At 35.2% G+C, this 22,975-nt stretch overlaps 1 protein-coding gene across 2 annotated transcripts; it reads left to right on the top strand.

The window, feature by feature from the left end:
- Nucleotides 1-5,726: 5,726 nt before the first annotated feature.
- On the top strand, nt 5,727-22,249 carry LOC117343630 (beta-1,4-galactosyltransferase 3-like). Of its 2 annotated transcripts, XR_004536046.1 has the most exons (9): nt 5,727-5,808; nt 7,198-7,418; nt 8,190-8,422; nt 9,600-9,787; nt 10,100-10,222; nt 10,437-10,532; nt 11,756-11,944; nt 12,341-18,054; nt 21,622-22,249. XR_004536046.1 is itself a non-coding variant. In XM_033906071.1 (8 exons), the coding sequence occupies exons 2-8, from the start codon at nt 7,223-7,225 to the stop codon at nt 12,363-12,365; spliced, it is 1,050 nt and encodes a 349-aa protein (XP_033761962.1). In that variant the 5' UTR covers nt 5,727-5,808; nt 7,198-7,222; the 3' UTR covers nt 12,366-18,681. The 2 variants fall into 2 exon arrangements, 1 of the variants encoding a protein (XP_033761962.1); XM_033906071.1 differs by lacking the exon at nt 21,622-22,249 and having other exon boundaries at nt 12,341-18,681.
- Nucleotides 22,250-22,975: the final 726 nt, after the last annotated feature.

Below are 22,975 nucleotides of genomic sequence, written 5' to 3'. Positions count from 1 at the left end.
TAATAAGATTGAATAAAGTATCCAATTCTTTCGTTTTAGCATAATTATTTATTTATCGATACCTGCACATGGAGCTTCAGCATGATCATCGTGTTGTGACTATCTTCTTTTTAACCCGGAAGTTTAAAGACATGATACAGTGTAACATATTTCATATATCAGACGATAAAATGTCATGTTTATTTATTCTAATTTCGAAACAAGTTACACCAATTTATATTGATCACTCTTGTTGACTCGGATGGAACGTACTATGAGTCTTACTATGGGAGGAAACCTTAGTACCCGGGGAAAACCCACGTGGTCTTTAAGGTGACCCCATACCTTTTAACTTCCGTCGAACCCCGCCAGTCTAGGTTAAAGGCGACTGTGTTACCAGTCTGTCATTCGACCATCCAATATTTTCCTGAAGGCTACAAAACTTTTCCTTTGCTAGTATTTATTACTAAACAATTAATTAAAACAGTACTTAAAATAAAGCATTTGAAAACCAACGGAAAAAATAATTCCACAGAAATGCATTGTTGTATTTATGTCGTTTTAACGTCAGATCACAACGTCGGTACAACGTCGGGAAAAGACGTCTAAAACGTTCATTTCCAACCTTCAGCCGACCAAAATACGACTTCTGGTTCTGACCAAAATCCAACGTTGTACCGACGTCGTGTGCCCACTTGGTGTATTAAATATTTCATTCGACAATCAGTTTAGACAACTTACAGTTCACCATTTTTCATTAATCTGCATTCAAGCTCTACAACCAAGAATAAAAAGAACAATGATTAAACCTGATCTCGACTGAGGAAAGTTATAGTGCATATTCTTCAACTTTCTGCCAAATAAAAGAATGTAAACAGTCTAAATGACTATGGCAAAATTAGCATCACTTAGGATCACAAGATCGCTCATATTTCTGTCATCAACAAATCATGACCATCCCCCAAGATCACCTTCCCTCGTCCCATCTACTCAGGTATCGTACACAACTACAAGTGAAACCCAGTGTATACCTCATAAATATATGATATGTAATGCAGCAGCGACATTCAAATTGTACGAAGAACAAGCCAGTCTTCAGAGCTCACGTCAAAGGAGTATGTGTCTCATCACGATTAATGTACATCTCCAGTTATAAGTATAAAAGCGCATTAGGTTATTTCCTGACAATGACAGTGATTGAATATAACTCATATCTTGATATTTGTAGTCAAGATTTGTTTGCTGTATTCATCTTCCGTGTCCGTCCGCAAACGACTTCAATAGATCGGCCAATAATATTCACAGCCATGGGCTCACCAGAGACCAGTCACGTCACCATATTTTGGGAGCTGTGTTGCCGGTGATATTATTACGCGAACATTTTCAATAATTCTACAGTGGTTGAAATAATAATCTATCGATCCTAGAATATTTGCATTAAATTACTGGAGCAATACACGTGCTGTAGTTATCAACTTTACGTTAATTTTCTTAGAAACTTAAGTATATGAAGATTTCATTCCTATTGATTTTTATTTTAAATACCGGTATACTTTTTTATTTTGGTTTATTACAAAACAATTGCATTAATTCATACATGATTTTTAGTTATATGCAGCACTAATAACTCACAGATATGCATTCTGCAGAATAAGCCATTGTCTCAAGAACTACTAAAAGTTGAGATTGTGTTCATATACACGGACATGTATATACATGTGTAGTAGGCCGGGTTTTAATTGTAAATAATTGTAATCGCGGGCTCGATCCCGGCTGGCTGCACACTACTACTCCTTGAACTTTTACACATGTATACATAGACAATACAGTTAGCATGATAATAAAACTTATATTACTTATCATTGTGTTTCCCATTCATCAGACAAACATGAAGATGTATTACATATGTAGATATCTATAATTAACTCGAAAAATATAATTATAGCCAGAAATGGTAGCCTTACTGACACCCAATGAAAGACTTAAAGGAATGTCTTAAAGTGTGCGCCAAGGTGATGTCATTAAAGAAATGCTTTAAAGTGTGCGCCAAGGTGATATCATTAGTCCTTCACTTTTTAACTTTTAAAAGGGAGAAAATGTGCATTGGACATGTTTGACATGCTAAAAAAAGAATTTACGGATTTGAAAATTTCTCAAATTAATTCGGTAGGAAGGATATATCAATGAAAAGTTGTTATAGAAGTACAAACTATAAACTGTAATTCCAACTATACTAATTCAAGTTGATAAGATTGTAAACATTTAAATTTTGTGAAAATTCTGCACGTTATTCTAATCAAAGGTATCACTTCACTTACCTCATGTATGTCAATATGACATATTTGGTCTCAAAATACCTGTATATTTATACACTGTTATAATATAATTGATTTTTAAATTCACATTAGCCTGTGAAAATTATTACCAATTTTGTTAGGGTGCCCCCCCCCCCCCCCCCCCCCCCCCCAAAGTCTCCCTTTTGACGTCACGCCTCTCTGTCCCAAGGGGTCGAACCAGACTTATTTATATAAATCATGAATGTTCTCCCCAATAGTGTTTCCAGTGAACTTTGGTTGTATTCCACTTAGGCATTAAGGAGGGGTAAACTGTTTTAAAGCAAAATTTCAGCAAAGTTTCCCTTTTGAGACCACACTCCTCTATCCGCGTTGGTCGAACCAGCCTCATTTATACAACTTATGATTGTCCTCCCTAATGATGTCTCGGACCAAAACTGGTTGAAATACAACTTGACAGTTGGTTTACGCACGACGCACAACACATGGCTCACGTCGACGGACTAAACACAATGGCTATAGGTCATCCTGATGTTCATGATGTTGTATTTGACCTCCGACATACTAATGCGATAAATCATTGAAACGTGACTGGCGGTCTGTAGAGTGGTAATTCCTAGAGGCTATAGTGGGAGTGTGGTACGGAAAAGGGACATCAGTCACAAAGGTATGCCAATAGGTGTCGAAGGGTAAGGGATGTTGACTAAGAGTTCACCAACTACATCATTGTATCTGTTAACACACCATTGAAAGTACAAAAGCAACTTTACGACTTGACGAACTCAGAGAAGTATTGGTGGAACTCAGTGATATTAGAAATATACCCTTATCTACTCTGTAATAAAACGAGAGAATGACCAATGCGAGAATATTTCGGGGGGAAACAACAGAACATTGGGATTTGAAGATAAGTCGTGGAAGGGGGAGATGTAAGAGGTAATGAATATCAAGACTGTTCCTGTTCAAGACGTCACCAAATTACAGTTGTCAATTGACTCTAATGAGGGTACTGTCAATTTTGAAACGGGAAAGCACACGGGGCCTGAGTGGTGTTCCGATGAGAGCTGATAAGGCGATACACAATAGGACTCAAGAAAAGAACGGGGACGAAATCCAACAATCTCCAAGTTTGGAACAAAATCCTAGGAGAACAGTGAGAATGGTTGATTCAGAGAAACGTCTTAGAGACAGGGAAGAAACCACGGAGGAGAGAATTTATGAAAAAAACCCCAGATACAACCAAGGAGACCAGTGAGAATGGTTGCTGCAGAGAAACGCGTTAGAGACAGGGAAGAAACCACGGAGGAGAGAATTAATGAAAAAAACCCAGATACAACCAAGGAGACCAGTGAGAATGGTTGCTGCAGAGAAACGCGTTAGAGACAGGGAAGAAACCACGGAGGATAGAATTAATGAAACCATCGAATGGAAGGTAAGATTCCCTTACTACATTTTGTATATATCAGTAGCGACAGAAGAACGTCATCTTTCCTGTTCTACTACCATCGTCAATGCTATTATTGTCTCAGGCTGTGTACTATCATTCCTGAAGGAAGACATCATCAATCCGGTACACTGTATTACGTATTACTCTACAAGAACAACTGGTATGAGTTCGAAGTAAGAACTATATAATTAATGTTAAACCCATTCTGACAAAAAACGTTATTATTTGTTTTATACATACAGAACATGATGCAATTAGGTTTTATCCCGACGTGCTCAGCGGAATTCCCCAAGGCTGTGTGTTAGGGCCCATCCTTTTTGTTCTGTATATTTACGATATGCCGGAGAATACAATATTGCCGTGGCCTTTATTTACATAGGGCACAAAATTATGCCGTCAAATCATAACAACGACATAAACACTCTTCAAACGGATTTAGATGAACTTCAGAAAAGGTCTGATGATTGGTCATTTTAAATTTCATTCCAACAAATATAAAGTACTCAACATAAAAGGATTGGACAACCAGGAATATAAATTACAACGACAAAATGGAAAACACACCCCGCTAGAAAATATTTCATTGGAAAGGGATTTGGGAATATCAGTTAATGATAAACTGGACTTTCAAACACATATGCAAAATCCTATTAATAAAACAAATTCAGTACTGGGTATCATCAGAAGAACTTTTATGTACATTGACGAATGCATGTTTAAACAATTGATCAAGGCATTAGTCAGACCACATTTGGAACAAACGGAAGGATATCGACATGATAGAAAATTTGCAACGAAGAGCCACGAAACTCATCCCAGAGCTGAAGGAACTGTCCTACAAAGAGCGTTTACAGAAGTTGAATATCCCTACACTGAAGTATAGGAGGATGCAAGGGGACTTGATTACAATTTTCGAAATAATCAATAACGTTTTCGATAACAGAGTAACCACAAATTTATTTACTTTTGACATCAAACATCGAACTAGGGGCCACAATTTTATAATGTACAAAAACCGCTGCAATGCAGAAATGAGCCGAAACTTTTTTCACATATATACAAAATGTAGAGTGGTTGATACATGGAATAGTCTCCAGATACATGTTGTAATGCTCAACGAAATGAAACTTGTGGATAATGACTTCAATGATGTAATATATGATTAGTGATATTCTGTTATATAATCATGGTTATACATTATGATTTGTGAAATATTACTGATATGGACATAGAGGCTTTAAGCCCGAGTCAATTAAATTCCATTAAATTCCATTAAACAAAGGGACTCACTGTAGTCGAGAAAAAAGAAAATGTCCGCTTCTAGGAATGATTGGTGATGCAATGTCATATTTTATTGTCTTTTTTTAGCGACAGGATCTGGTACAAGTTGTACAGTTAATTTATTCGAAGCCACATCTCATCTTTTGTTCTGGAAACTACATATACCCATATGAACAACATTACAGTATTTGTGGATGATAGATCAGTGGTTCTGGTATGTTAAACTAAAAAAGCAGTGGACATACGAAATGTACACCATTCTGAAATGATACAGATGTAGCAACTTGCAAGCACATTTATGAAGGGGACGTAACCCGTGAAATTCGGGTTAAAGCTACGCATGTTTTCGTTTCATTCCCCATTGAAATTCCTTTTATTGTTGGAATATGGAATTTTAATATTAAAGATAAATTCATAAATGTATGCAGTGATGTTAAATACAAATTAAGTTTGTAACCTTGATGTTCTGGGTTTTTATGAGTTTTTTTTATGATTGAATAGATGTCTAGTATTTCTACACAAAACAACATTTCAGTGTGTATTTATTTTCTATGATGTTTAGAAATGGATTGCTGTTGTTATCATTATTTGGGAAATTCTGTTCTATCATAATGACCGAAAGATTCTTTTCTCTTCCCGACTATGACGATATATCTGGGCTGCAATTAGTACATCTGGGGAGGTTATTTAGAGTTATTCCCCCTGGCGCATATGCCACTTCCTTGTTTGGATTGTTGTCATTCCCCTCAGATGTGCCTCGGGGAGTGGGGTATTACTTTGGATTATAAAGGATATACCATCATTTGTGTAAGGGAAATTGTGTGAGATACAGTCAAATGTTATAATAGATTAAAAATGGCAGGTGCTTGACATTTTCTAATTGAAATAGGGTAGGTGCGATACTTCAATGAAGTGTAACAGGAGAGTGTTGGGCCCGGTTTATGTATGTAAACAGTACCCGACTCGCCCCTGTGTACCGATGCAACCCAGGTTCGATTGGGTATGATGTATTTAATTGTTGAGGAGAGGAAGAACAGACACTTGAATAACAATTAACAATTTATTAGGAATAACATAAGTATTTACAACAATTAACACATTAACAGAGACAATAAGCCTAGGCCTAGCCACAGGTGCCTGACTCGTTTTATAAAATAATAACATATAAGAGTACATATAAATGTCATTTATATGTACTCTTATATGTTATTATTTTATAAAACGAGTCGGGCACCTGTGGCCTAGCCAACAAATAATACTACATTCTACAACCGACCCCCCCCCCCCCCATACCCGACAATACCTACGAAACTAAACCCATCCCGGCCCACTCCTAACGTTATATACCTAAAACTTAACCTAACTATAAATACCTTGGACGAGAAAGTGACAGCACGCAGGAGATCAATCCGTCAAACTGCCCAGTCTACAAGTAAAACCCTGAATTTATCACCCAATACGAAACTAAACAACCAATCACAACACAGGACTGACAGAGGTACACGGGTAAGACAGACTCTCACGAGAAAGCAAGAAACGACTACACGACAACAACATCAATACAGACAGGGCAGTGAATAGAGTACAGTAAGGGTCACAGTGACAGGTACACACACACAATACACAACATAGAGACAAGCTTAACTAGTCAGCTTACCCTGACAAAATACATACAGGAACATCCCCCGCTACAGAAGTATCGCACCTACTCTATTTCAATTAGAAGTCTTCATGCTGTCATTTGCAGGCTTGTCAGATGAAAGAGACCACCTTCCATTTATAATATACCTTCAATCTTCTTGGTAGCTATTACACATACCATTATTTTTTTCAAGTCTTTATCTTCGGGTGTATTTGTCAGTGTATTTTTTCATTTTGATCCCTATTGACAATGTTGCAAATCATCCAAATGCTCTGGAAAGCGGAAATAGGAGGAAAACCGGGAGGGAGGACTTATTTTATATAGTACTGTATATGAATTATTCAATTAATATATCGAACGAATTAAATTTCATTTCTGTGTTAGGAAGTTATACAGAAATAATTGGTCTCTGTGCATATTACGTATAGATATTGGCAGTGTGAAAGAATATAACATATATACACATGTACTTCATAAATTAAGTTAATATTGACTGAAATTACACACTTTATATATAAATATGTCCTTATTCATTTTTGTGTGTTTTGTTGTAGATATTCTGATAACTGACCGAACAGTATGAAGAAGCGGCTTGTGCACTGTCAGCGCCCACTATTTCTAACACTACTGGTGTTTTACATAGGATTAGTGCTGTTTTCTCTGTTTAACTATCGCAGCCACTGTACCTACACAAGCCCGGAGTCCCTTGTCCGGACACATATCCTCAACCCAGACAAAGCTGCACACATCTGTCCAATAAACTTTGATAACCTGGGTAAGATAGCATTTGGTTAAATAAAAATTAGCATATGGTAAAATAAGTCTGATCATGGTGTGTTGGTTAAAAATTTGAAACATACTTGCATTGGCATGGCCTGGCCTTACTTTGAGATTTATTGTCTATTGAAAATATTTTGCCATTATTGCTTAATCAAATCCCAAGATGAAAGTTACAGGCCCTTTGGACCTCGCATTATTTTTGTCTTACCTGGAATGCAACCTTGCCAAACTGAATCAACAGTTGCACTTCTTCATCAACAATGCCTATAGCAGCGATTCTTTTGCAATGGATCAATAATTGAGCATGTATTATATAGCTGCTGTCAGAAAACGTAATGTCATAATCTTTGAAACAAAACAAAGGGATGATTGACATATATTTTCATATGTGAATATGAAAATGTGAATACAGTGCATTGAAATTGCATTTGTTGGATTTCTATTAAACTGTAGTATATAGGGATGGACTTAAGCTTATTACCAGACATGGCTTATTGTCAGATGAATTAAGGTAGAATAATGATTTTGCAAATTCACAGTGAAGTTTTGTGTGGACTTAAGCTTATTACCAGACACGGCTTATTGTCAGGTGAATTAAGGTAGAATGATGATTTGCAAATTCACAGTGAAGTTTTGAGCCCTTTGGGTATAAGCTGCCTCAATACAGTAACTGATGATAATCATGATATGTCACAATGATACTAATAATGACCCTATACTGCTACACTCATGTTTCAATTTAACAATTAAGGTTTCTGGATTTCAGATGTGGTCCATTTGGATATTTTCTCTGAACCATCATTTGATCTGATAAAGCAGAGGTATCCACATGTTGCTCTTGGTGGACAGTGGAAACCTCAGGGATGTACCTCATTTCAGAAGGTTGCAATCATAATTCCTTACAGGAACCGTCTCCATCATCTTAAGATCATGTTGAACCGGATTCATCCTTTGCTATGGAAACAGAACATTGACTATCAGGTGTTCTTAGTAGAACAGGTTGGTAGTGTTTTCAGTATATGTCCTAGACAGACAAAAAGAACTCAAATGTGTTTTTCTTTCAGGTAAAAAATTTGAGATTATTGAATTTTTTTTCTCATTTTTCCATAATTTTGTCACCGAGTTTTCTATATCTATACCTTCCTGGTATAAGTAATCCACCATCATATGTAGCTATGCTTGTGTCTTACACATACCCATCAAATGATTTTTGACCAACCATAGTTATTTTCATTTAATATGAAATCAACTGGTCCATTATAAGCAAACAATATTTCATACTTGACCTATGGTTATAGGGGATGAATAACCATTTACTTAATTGATCATACCAAATTCATCCATGATTATGAAGGCATTCCATGATAACATTCTGTCTTCAGCATTAAAAAAAAAAAGTACAGTGAACTCCACATAACGAGATCGAGTGCACCATCAATTTGTTCTCGTTACGAACTTAAATATACAGCCAGTTTTCACTATAAATGATTAAACCCAACATATCGGGGGAGAGAACTCCATCTGGCATTGTATTGCAGAAATGTCAAAATAAAATATGATTCCTTCTATGTGTAGGTTTTAATGATAGCACAATATTATATTACTGCAATACGAACAGTCAGATTTAGACCATATGTAAATAAATCATCCTCATTTTCTTTTCAACTTTGTTGATTAGTTTGAATTTGATCTCAACCGAGAAAGCCTTCCTCTTTCTCATAGGTTGAAGCCAGGCTTAATAAATTCTGTAGCAGTAAGTACTATTTTTGACTCTCTGACACAGTAGCATTACATACATGAATGCTCTTATACAGTAGTGTGTAGCTAAGAATTTGATTCGGGTAAGTAAGTTTCACTATGTTATTACAAGCAAGTCTAGATGATTATCTACCTGTATGACCCCTCGTTATACATAAGTTAAATTGACTGGATTATGTACCCAGGGACTTGAACATTGTCTCATAATATGCAATATTTCATTATCAGCAATCTCATTGTTTCTGGGCCTAAAATACAAAGGCTAAGAAGGGAATATGTCGGGGATTTATTGTCATCTCACTACAGCAAATGTCTTGTAATAAATGATCCTTTATTTGTGTATTGCATAAAAAGGTGTTTAAGACAACCAAAGAGCCAATCAAATCCTGTATTTCTGTGGTCTTTTTATTGATTACAGGCTGGTAATGATAGATTTAACAGAGGAAAGCTGATGAACGTTGGATTTTACGAAGCCATGAAGATTGGAAATTTTGATTGCTTTGTTTTCCATGATGTGGATCTTCTCCCAGAAAATGACAAAAATTTGTACATGTGCGATGATCACCTCCGCCAGCTGTCCTCTGCTATTGATGAAACTAGATATCAGTAAGTTAAACTCTAATTATAAATTTAAATGCAGGACAAAAGTGAACTTAGTCTAGTGTCTTAGTACGTTGTCCTTTGTCGGTCGTTCTGAATCACAGAAATTAGTCACAGTGACTGAAAATACGGAATTAGAATAAAAACTTAATTAGTTTTCAACCATTATGAAACAGTAATGTCATGTGGATGCCCAAATGACCTTATTTATATCACATCTGATTATGGAGTCACACTCTGGTCGCTGTAGTGATCAGCAGGTGTGTTTTCCACTTTGCCGTAGTTGCTTTATGTCTGACTGATTTCTTTCCTTACCAGTGTCATGTACTTTAACTATGCTGGAGGCGTGATTGCTATGAAGGCTGACAGCTTCAAAAAAATCAATGGCTACCCTAACTCATATTGGGGATGGGGAAACGAGGATGATGATATTTCTGCACGGTAAGTACAATGTATCATATGACTGTCACATGAATGTCACATGACTGTCACATGATTATGGTTACTTATCTTATTGAATAATTGAATTTAGAAACACCATTGAAACGTTTGTGTGTAAAATGAAAATTTTAATTTCGAAAAAGCTAAAAATTACAAATTATACTTGCATATATTTCTGTTTTATGAATGATTACATTGTTATTAAATAATTTAGAACACAAGAGGCAGGGCTGTTGATTACACGACCCCCAGAGCACATCGGCATGTTCAAGATGGTGCGCCATGTCAAAGAGACGCGATCTGAAAATGGGTAAGTTAATTTATGGGACATTATGCACCTGAAGTTGCTGTGTCATTGTTTTAAGAACTGTAAACATGGTTAATAATATACTTGTGGGATTTTTGCAGCCAAATGGCCTCCACAGATTTAGCATAAATTCCTAATACCTTTGTTTTATCACATGATTTGATCGGTTGACATTCTAGTCATTATACTATAATAATAACTAACACCATCTGCTTATCCGACCTTAGTGCAGCATTTTCAAATGAGCATGAAGTGATATGACAAATGCATTGTCCAATCAGAATGAACGAGGCAAAAAAAAAAACATATATTTACATTCCTAATGTGGTTTGCTGATATGAACATACCAAGTGAAAACAACAAACATATGACCATGAATACACTATGAAAACCGTATGAAAACATTGTCTCTCGTGCGTGGTGCATAGGCGGGATCTCCCGGCTGTTCTAATAATTTGGTGTTTCGTCGTATACATGACAAATTTTTCTTTTTAATAAAATTTCTCGTTTTCTCAATATAAATTTTTTAAATCAAGGTTATGTAAATATATGAATTGAATAGATTTTTTAAATTTTCATTGCGGCTATGAATACCAGTAGCTAGCTACATACCCTCCGAGGCGCGCTAACGCGCGCCACGGGATATGTAGCTAGCTACTGGTATTCATAGCCGCAATGAAAATTTAAAAAATCTATTCAATCCATATATGAATGCGCTCATTCCAGGTAAATAGCACTTTTTGACTATTGACCTGGTTAATAGCATTATTGGAGGATGTTGTTCAAGTAGCATTTCTCTCGTCTACTTTTTATATAATGTAAAATAAGGAAAGGTATAATGACAATGTATATAGTTTTAATTGGTACTATGACCTAATCTTTATCTCCACCTCTGGGTTGTGAGTTCGAAATATACGTGGGGCAGTTGCTAGGTACTTACCATAGGCCGGTGGTTTTTCTCCAGGTACTTCGGCTTTCCTCCACCTCCAAAACCTGGTACGCCCTTAAATGACCCTGGCTGTTAATAAGACGTTAAACAAACCAAACCAAAAGTGCTCCCTTGAACAAAAGTTTTATCCTCTTTTTTTTTTATGAGTTATGTCCCTTATGTCCCCGAAAATTTGTTAAGGATGTATTTGAGGGAAGAGAGAAGTCAGGATTGATGGTGAAGTAGCTAGGGCATAATAGTAAGCCATCCTGATCACAGTTCTTGTTATTACGTGCAGGTATGATGGATTTCTTGGATGGCGAGGCAGGTGGATGCATGATGGCCTTACCAACCCAATAACAATGAACTACACGGTTAAACACCTAACGCAACATCCCCTATTCACGAATATCACCGCAGACATTGGTCCCTCCGCTGGACACCGGATTGACATCACTAAGGACACGACGCGGGAAACATTTTGGTGGTACGTACATTCAGTCAGTAATAGGCACTACAAACACTAGTTTTTCAGATTATATCATATTATATTAAGATGTACTAATAACTGTCTGCTTTATTTTATTTCTTATTTGCTGTCCTCGCACCATTGTTACAGGGAGTCATTAATCTTGTCCAATGCCAGCGACTTTTCCAACCCAATTAAACAAATTTTTTTAACATGATTTAAGAGAAAATGGTTTTGGTTTTTGAAATTTTACCCAATTAAACGAAATACCCGATTAAGCGTTACCCGATTAACTGGAATGTACTGTACTTTATAAGTATAAAGGACGAATACCGTTAAAGTATATACACATATAGAGAGGGAAAATGCCCAGCATGGCTATAAAGTAACAACCTATTCTGATTCTTGTTTCAGGTTTTTGAAATTCTATTTTCCATGAAAAAGGATGCAGATGTTCAGTATGTATACGCAAATATACTCATCCAGTGAGAATAACCAAGAGCAGGACTCGAGATATGATAGGTGGATGTCATTATTATGTTTGTATGTGAGTCTACCTTAATTTATGATGTATGATGAAAAATTCCATTGTTTGACGTTTAGTGTTTGTATGTGAGAGTCCATCAGAAGTTCTGGTGTAGGAAGAAATATTTCATTGTTCATTCCGTTTCGTGGTTAAATGTGTCTGACTTGGAGTTTAAAGGGACATTTTAGTAAGTTTGATTTTTTCTTAATGCAAAATTCTAAATAAAACTAAATGCCAAAATATTGAAAAGAAATGCAATTTTCTTGGTAGTTAAAACCAAATTACTAGGAAGTCTTTAAAGATATGCTTTTGTTTAAATTTGATTATATGAGTCTGTGATACATATACATTGTATATATATATATATATACGTGTAATTCATGCTTGCATTGAAAATTCTGTACAAGTGAAATCAAACATGGGGTGTCATCATGCCTTATAGGGCCCAGATGTTGCTATTTCAGCTATTTTCAATGTAAGTAACATTTTTCCTGGCTTTCTCAAAACGAAAAGTGACTTGGTGGGTTTTGTATTACCAAGATATCAATTTTTTGTAGTTTTTCTTTTGGGAGTGTTATACATGTATTTTCAGTTCCAGGCTATTTTTTAAATCAGTTGACTTTATGTTGAACTAAATTATCTCTTTATAACTGTCTGTGACGTCCCATATCTTGAGTAATGTTTGATGTGGTAATTAGAGGGAAATTATCAGTTCTAGTAAGTAAGAAAAAAAATGGAAATCCTCAGGGCTCAATTCTATCAATCCAACACTGTAACAGATTTATTGACACCTGCTAGTAGTAATTGACAGGGCAATTTTTGGTACTTGAATCATTGTCATGGAAAATTTGGCATTTCAATGCAACATTGAACATTTGTCCATTCAAACCATGCAAATTCAGTGTGTGTTGAAATATTTCTACTACAAAAAATTAAAAATATTCTATACAGATTTATCACTTTGAATATTTTTAATACAAGCATGAAAGAGTGTTGGCATGGTTATATTTAATTCAGCAGTTTCTATGATACCACACATATACATATTGTAAATCTATCTTTACTTGTTTGCTGTCTCAGTTCATAATATAACTCAATGTCATTGTCATCACTCGCATTTTACAAATATCAAAGACACAGCAGCTCTGACTAAGGTTATTTATGATCAATAGAATATGCTGTATGATTTTATACAATATCTTAAGTCACATTCTCAATGCTTCTGTCAGCCCTGGACAGTTTTCTTGTCTCTTCTATCTTTCAAAGTAAAAGTGAAAAAAATAATTGCATCACAAAGAAATTCTATCTTGCAGATACCTCCATATTCCATACACAGCTTTCAAAATAACCATTGTCAGAACACATTTTTCCTGTGTTGGTGTTGATCAGATATATCTGCACTGCACAAGCCATTTTATGCTCAGACATGACAAACATTGTATACAGTGTCAGGGCTGCAACATCGATTAATTAACGAGTCGTTAGATGTTAATTTTTTTTAGCAACAGTTAATGATGTTAAACCTTAACAACTCGCTAACCATGGTTTAATGACATCGCTAAGTTCATAAAAGTTCTAAACACCTGGGCCCTGAAGGCACTTTATGTATGAAGAGAGTGCTGTAGAGGAGATTCATTTTTTTTATACAAAATGTTTAAATTTTACTGACATTCTACAATTAGGCCATTTTTGCTCTAAATGAATTTGAACCTGGATAGATTATCCTTACTGTGGTACAGGTCCATACATTGGACATAACAGTGTTATCATCCATAGCTTGTGTTCTCATTTTTAAAGTCTTGATCAGGGTCACTTTTAAAAATTTTATACATACGTACCTAGATGGCAACAGTGTAAACTGCATATGATGTCTCTCTTTTATGATTTTGGTAATATACACAATATTTGAAGTGCATTTTTCCTCACCATGGTTTTGAATTATGATGTATACTATATTCTGCAATAAGCCCAGGAGGCTAATTAATATATTGTCTCTGAATCAAAATAAGCAGATGGGCAGCAATAGGAGACAGTGGGCTTACTACCGGGCATGGACTTATTGCCTAAATCTGTATACATAGATTCAGTGAATGTCCCAAATATGCATTGTTTTGAAGTATATTTATGTGAATGAGGAGAAAGTCCCAATTGTACGATAGCCTTCACTTTGGTGCTGTGAGTAGTCATGTATGTATGTACTGTACTATGAGTGAACACTGTAGTTTATGATATATGTATGTATATATTTTTCAAAAAATGTTTCAGTTTATGTGAAAAAAAAAAGTTTTCTGTTTAAGAGAAATCAATGTATCTATACATTAATTGTAATTATTTATGTACACCTATACACATGTGATACCTTTTTATCCATATATCAGAAAAATCCAAAATGTTTTTGATTTAAACATATTTTATTTGTAAATTTACAAATGGGATCAGGCACAAATTTAAGAACTTCTGATTCGTCTTCTACTGCGAAACATAAAGAATGAAATATACATATGACCCACCATATGATACGAGACAATTTATGGTTTCCTTGCTATTTTGTCATGGCCTTTACTGACAAGAGTTATCCCCTTCATTGATTTTCAATGTCTGCACCATTATCCTACAATAATCAACTTGTATCACCATTTGCATTCATAGGGCAACTAGCCATCTAGAGCATTTTGAAGTATCAGGTGGTAGTAATATTTGCCTACTACCCTTTTCTTATAGAGTTAACATAAGGTCCTTTGTTTATCAGTCTGATTTTGATTTCAAATATTTAGTCCTGTTTTGTATTTTATGAAATGATTTACATAAGATTTTATTTACCCTCACCACTAAAAATATAATGTAAACATACCATTTATGTGAAGGTGGGTGATGTTCGGTAATACATTTTTTTATTATCTGTGTAGAAGGGTATATATAGGCCCCACCACCCATCAAATTTTAATACAAGTGCCTCCTGCTCCTCCCTCTACTTCTGAATCTTGAATAGGCATTCCATGGATGATAAGCTCTTAAATGGCCATTGCAAGGATGGTAAAGTAACATTTTGTATATAGCTTTGGATCTATCCATCAAATTACTACAGGTGTAAAGTGGCATTCTGTGAAGAAGAAAAAAACAAAAAAACGAGAGAGAATTAAACTGAAACCTATTTATCTGTTTTGGCTGAGAATATACAAGTATATACCATTACCTATATAATGTGACAGTAAGAAGGGGCTATATGTAATTATATCTCTCAAGACCCAAGACTTATTCTGGAGTTTCCAGTTGAAGTCAGTGACCATAGTCTTGGGCTGGAGCTCTCTGACAGTTGAGGTCAGTGGCCATAGTCTTGGGCTGGAGCTCCCAGTTGTGGTCAGTGGCAATCTCGACTGCAAAATTTTGATCTGAAACTGGAACATTATTAAAGCTTACTTCATTACAGAAACAATGCAGTAATAGGAAGTTTTAAAAGATAAATATGATGGAATTGAGAAGTAAAAAACCCAAAAATCTCCACTTTGGAAAGACTTTCAAAAATTGAAGATTTTCGGTTTTCCAGTTTTAACCCCTTGAATGGTATAGATTTCAAGTGCACTGCAAGTAGCAGGATGTGTGGTTTAAAATGTGGAATATGTGATACTTAATATTGTGTGGAATTTGTATTGTGATAATAGTTTTTGTTAATTTTTTGAGGATTTTTGTGTACATTGCTGTAAATTAATCTAAAGGATGAAATGTTTATTTATTTACTGTAATCTACATTCTCTAGATCCATTCCAATCCGTAATACAATGTACTGTATATTGTTTAATGTAATTTTCATTTCTTGAAGCTGGTAAGGAATCTTGAAAATGAAATACAATGTATTTAGTTGAAATAATAGTCTAATATAAGACTACAAGAAGTGGTACCCATGAAGTTCATACCACAAACCATTTCACAGCTAAGGTGAAATGGGAATGATTTAGCTTATATATCCAAAAAGATGGAAATCCTGCAGTATAAAATTCTTTTGTGGTTTCAGGCCCCACAAATCTTGTGATTAAGTAGGTAAAACTGTCACTGTGTAATGCTAAATTCTTAATTGTTTTGAAGAATTGTAATAGCATGTTCAAACAACTAATGAGGCTTTGAAAAACTATTTCTACTTTTAAACCATTTTGATGCAGAAACCGAGAGGTTATGCCATCATGCACTGTTCATTATTTGGTGAATAACCATATAAGAAACAACAACTGGATTATAGACAAGTTTGTATTAGGTGACATCAAACAATATTTTATGTCTTATATTTGTGTTGAAGAGAAAAAGATTAAAAAATTGAAATTTCAGATGTTTTGAAAATTTAATGGGGTAAATATTCAGGCATAGTTCAAACTCAAGTATCGTGCACAGGTACTTACAAGGTATTATAATTTTATCTTATAAATATGAAAAATGGGGGGAAAATGTTTGGGGGATTTTTTTTTTAACTTGTACTGGCAGTATGTACAGTTGACTTTTTCATTTGTTGATTCTTTTTTTTTTTTTGTAATAAATGTGTGCACTGTACATGAATATTTACAGTGATGATGTTGATAAATAGATATAGGATTAGGTATGTGGGACACATCTGTGTAAATGATGTAATAGAATATCATCATATCCATCTTGTGTATTGTATCTACAGACAATGCAAGTCACTATTGACATATGTTCATTGCGTGTGTGATGTGTATTCGGTGTATTGGTTAGTGTTTTGATCTCAATAATTTATGTAAACATTCCAAATGTGACCCACGGGAATTGATATGAATTTTTTTCCAACAGTCCATATATATGTATATTTATCATATAATGGGTCTATATGGGAAGAGCTAACACCATAACAATGATAAGCCGTTGCCTGGATACCGCCCAGTATGCAGGGCGATTGAAGAATAGGGACCATATTTTATAGAATCATTGACATCACAATTAACAATATACATTATATGGAAATGTGCCCAGATTTTGAAGTTCTTCAGCAGACAAAATTTGTCATTAAATCGTCCTGAAGAAGCGAAATAGATTGACGTTTCTTTATAAAGAAAAATTAACTTATCCCGAGATTGTTGCAATTTACTCCTATACTTTGTGTACAGGTATCATATGACATGGACGATGGGTTGGAAATTTGTGCCTGTGATTTGACCATTTTCCTATCCATAACTTGTATGAATATATATTTTTTTAATCAGATGAATTTACTATTGCCTTATGTGGTTCTAATGGCATGTATAATGCACACAGACAATAAAACTATTTTATGCTACTAAGTGGGTGGACACTTAAAGTGGTACCCTCCATCCAGCTGTCCAGTCATCCATCCATTAAACAGTTTTTAAGAATTTGAAACACAGTCAGTCATTGATAAAGTTATAACACAAATGTACTCAATTTTTTCTTGAAAGTTATACAGGGGTCAAATATAGGGGTCAAATATCACTGTTATGTAGTCAAAGTGATTATTTTTTCTAATTTGGACACGATTTTGACTTATTTTTGGGTAAGAAGTTTACAGAGTATGTAATTTATTCATGATAAGCACATCGTCAGATACCAAAGTTGATTGCACTCCGCTATGTGAATACCTAAGGTTGATTGCATTGTGTATACATGCATAGCGTAGTGCTGTCAACTGTGGGTATCCGACGATGTGATAAGTGATACAATGCTGTTATTTTGCATGCTGAGATGTAAAACTGATTTTTTTTCATTACAACTTTTGGCCTGTTTTGGACTTTGGCGTAACCTTACATTTAAAAGCTCCAGTTTACAAATATATTTACAGTAAATATTAAAATAAATCTTTATTATAATACTTGATCAGTACATGTACATATATATATATAATATTTTGGATCTTTTATTTGTTACTGCTAAAGAATGCATTTTTTTAAATAATTCCACCTAGTGAAACTGTTTATTTTACTGTTTTACATAAACTGTGTTTATGTGAAGGCATTAAGTGTCACAGGAATAAATAATTCTGTGACTTTATTTATATTTACAACATGGCAGTTTTGACTTTTACATAATGAATTGAAGTAGTTTATTTTCCCTGTTTAAGAACTCTTATCGTTTACTAACGGTTTAGTGTAATGTTATTTTTATTAACATTCCATGTAAACCTATATATAGTAAGGTTTAAAGTACTGAAGAAACATTCCATGTACCATCAGTTTTTTATGACATTTTATTTAATAAATATTATTATTCAAAATTGCTGGTATTAGCCTTTTGTTTCATAACCTAAATACAATCACTAAACTGTTGCTCCACAGGTATCAGCCAGGTCCACCTCTCACTGACTCCATCCTGGAACATCTTAAGGTGGCAAATCAACAATGATTGGTCAGTGCCTGTCTGGTGATGGCATTTTCAGCTCTGTATAATGTGATCTAATATAATTAATAATATTGAGGCTGTTCAAATCAAGGCTTCCTACAAAGGATGTAACACTAGTGTACAACCTCCTACAGCTGATGTCTTGGGTTGTGACACTACAACCTCCTACAACTGATGTCTTGGGTTGTGACACTACAACCTCCTACAACTGATGTCTTGGGTTGTGACACTATAACCTCCTACAGCTGATGTCTTGGGTTGTGACACTACAACCTCCTACAGCTGATGTCTAGGGTTGTAACACTACAACCTCCAACAGCTGATGTCTTGGGTTGTGACACTACAACCTCCTACAGCTGATGTCTTGGGTTGTGACACTACAACCTCCTACAACTGATGTCTAGGGTTCTAACACTACAACCTCCTACAGCTGATGTCTTGGGTTGTGACACTACAACCTCCTACAGTTGATGTCTTGGGTTGTGACACTACAACCTCCTACAGTGATGTTGGGTTGACACTAAAACCTCCTACAGTTTATGTTGGGTTTGACATACAACCCTACAATGTGTCTGGGTTTAAACGACTTATTAGCTCGTCTCTTCGAAGAAGAGTGAGAGCTTATATTGTCACTCCGGCGTCGGCGTTTGGCGTTGGTTTTCCAAATGTTAAATTTTTGGTGCAAGTGTTGAAAGGCATAGCAATTTATGGTAATATGGTCCCTGTGGGGAATTTATGGTAATATGGTCCCTGTGGGGGTCAAACTATCCCCTGCCGGAGTTAAACTAAAAGATTTTTTGGAAAAAAAACAGATTTTTGAAAAAATTTTGGACTTAGAATATTTCTGCGTTAAGTTTTTGGTGCAAGTGTTGAAAGGTATTAATACATCACTTTATAATTGTACTAGGGTGCTGATAGTTGGTAATAGACTCCCTCTTGGGTTAAACTATCCCCTGCCGGAGTTAAACTAAAAGATTTTTTGGGGAAAAAACCAGAATTTTCAAATTTTTGGACTTAGAATATTTCTGCGTTAAGTTTTTGGTGCAAGTGTTAAGAGGTTTTAATACATCACTTTATAATTGTACTAGGGTGCTGATATTTGGCAATAGAGTCCCTATGGAGTAAGACAATCCTTTCCTGGAGTAAAACTTTAAAAAGAAAATTGAATTTTTTCTTTTTAAATTGGTGTTTTTTTGTTTTTGTTTTTAAATCTTTGGACTTTGTGTTAAGTTTATATTGTGAGTGTTGAAAGGCATAGTAATACATGGTATAAGGTTCCCTGTGGGGGTTAAACTATCCCTTGCCGGAGTTAAACTGAAATATTTTTGAAGGGGAAAAACACATTTAAAAAAAAAAAATTTGTGCAAATGTTGAAAGCTATTTAACACATCACTTTATGATTGTACTAGGGTGCTGATATTTGGTAAAAGAGTCCCTATGGAGTTACACTATCCCTTCTTGGGGTGAAACTGAAAATAAAACAATGTGAAAATGCTCACAATAGACAATTTATACCGGTCCACATTTTTCAAGGGAGACAACTCTCATTAGGATATTTTGTAAAAAAATTGAAGAAATATGTCCAAAAGCAATTACATTTGTATTTAATATATTCATTTAATCTACAACAGCATAGCTTGTCTCCCGAATGTTCGTCAATAAATAATTTATATATATATAAATTGGTATGGTTTTGAAAATTGCATGAATTCACAAAGCATAATCTGATCAAGTAAACAATATAAATATTATTAATGCAATTTGCGAAACCATTCCAATTAATATATTTTAATTATTTATTGACAAACATTTGTGAAACGAGCTATGCTGTTCTCCAACAGCTCTTGTTTTTGGGTAAGAAGTTTACAGAGTATGTCATTTATTCATGATAAGCACATCGTCAGATACCAAAGTTGATTGCACGCTGCTATGTGAATAGAACGAATATTCATACCCTGCCTACACTGCTCTCCGGCAGGGTATGAAGTCCCTCCCATTGCCGATAGTGTAGCAAGCCCCGATGTGATTCACATCGGGCAGTATTAGCGGTGGTAAAAATTTTCTCGGATAAAAAAACGCATGTAAATTGATGATTCTGGTATCTATTACTAATATTCAAGCCACAAACCTGCACATTACGTCAATTGTTTGACAATAAATAGTAAAATCCAAAACGAGCAAGACACACCGAGATATCAGTTCAAACATACCGCCATCTTTGATACAAGTGTAAAGGTCAATTTCCTTATAAGGAAATCAAAATAAATTGATGCTAATGAGGTTTCCCGCGAGATTTCAACAGAAAAACAGATTCGGAGTAATATATCACAGTAAGGAAGGTCAATTCATTCTGAAATTATTTAATTACGCAAAGCAAGATTCGCTTTCTTCACAAGAGTTACAAAACAGAGGTTAAATATCTCTGATAATGTTTTTATTTATCGTAGTAGCTTCATCCATATATGGTCACGGGTTCCATATTTGGGTCAGCATCCTCGCGAGAGTTCTTCGAGAAGTAACATGGCGGATCACGGAGACAACTCCAAGCAGTATGATATCAGAATATGCGAAATAAAGATTTACAGATTAGACGGTAGGCTAATACATTGCAAAATTGTGTTAGAAATGTTTAATTATACCAGCTATTACTCCAAAGTTAAACGATATCCTCTATTTGTAGCATTTTCGAGGTTCACTGTTTTGCTACATTACGAGCAATGGGAGGGAATCGTAGCTCTGACGACGACCATCTGTCAGAAATTGTCCGTCCGTCGTCCAGAGCTACGTTATCGCAGCTACTATGTGAATACCTAAGGTTGATTGCATTGTGTATACTTGCATAGCGTAGTACAGTCAACTGTGGGTATCCGACGATGTGATAAGTGATACAATGCTGTTATTTTGCATGCTGAGATGTAAAACTGATTTTTTTTTTCACTCCAACTTTTGGCCTGTTTTGGACTTTGGCGTAACCTTACATTTAAAAGCTCCAGTTTACAAATATATTTACAGTAAATATTAAAATAAATCTTTATTATAATACTTGATCAGTACATGTACATATATATATATAATATTTTGGATCTTTTATTTGTTACTGCTAAAGAATGCATTTTTTTAATAATTCCACCTAGTGAAACTGTTTATTTTACTGTTTTACATAAACTGTGTTTATGTGAAGGCATTAAGTGTCACAGGAATAAATAATTCTGTGACTTTATTTATATTTACAACATGGCAGTTTTGACTTTTACATAATGAATTGAAGTAGTTTATTTTCCCTGTTTAAGAACTCTTATCGTTTACTAACGGTTTGGTGTAATGTTATTTTTATTAACATTCCATGTAAACCTATATATAGTAAGGTTTAAAGTACTGAAGAAACATTCCATGTACCATCAGTTTTTTATGACATTTTATTTAATAAATATTATTATTCAAAATTGCTGGTATTAGCCTTTTGTTTCATAACCTAAATACAATCACTAAACTGTTGGTCCACAGATATCAGCCAGGTCCACCTCTCACTGACTTCATCCTGGAACATCTTAAGGTGGCAAATCGACAGTGATTGGTCAGTGCCTGTCTGGTGATGGCATTTTCAGCTCTGTATAATGTGATCTAATATAATTAATAATATTGAGGCTGTTCAAATCAAGGCTTCCTACAAAGGATGTAACACTAGTGTACAACCTCCTACAGCTGATGTCTAGGGTTGTGACACTACAACCTCCTACAGCTGATGTCTTGGGTTGTGACACTACAACCTCCTACAAACTGATGTCTTGGGTTGTGACACTACAACCTCCTACAGCTGATGTCTAGGGTTGTGACACTACAACCTCCTACAACTGATGTCTTGGGTTGTGACACTACAACCTCCTACAACTGATGTCTTGGGTTGTGACACTACAACCTCCTACAGCTGATGTCTAGGGTTGTGACACTACAACCTCCTACAGCTGATGTCTAGGGTTGTGACACTACAACCTCCTACAGCTGATGTCTTGGGTTGTGACACTACAACCTCCTACAAACTGATGTCTTGGGTTGTGACACTACAACCTCCTACAGCTGATGTCTAGGGTTGTGACACTACAACCTCCTACAGCTGATGTCTTGGGTTGTAACACTACAACCTCCTACAGCTGATGTCTTGGGTTGTGACA

This window comes from Pecten maximus, chromosome 15 (genome assembly GCF_902652985.1).
Source record: "Pecten maximus chromosome 15, xPecMax1.1, whole genome shotgun sequence".
NCBI lineage: Eukaryota > Metazoa > Mollusca > Bivalvia > Pectinida > Pectinidae > Pecten > Pecten maximus.
The sequence above is the reverse complement of the archived record's forward strand: the minus strand, read 5'-3'. Positions and strand labels throughout refer to the sequence as shown.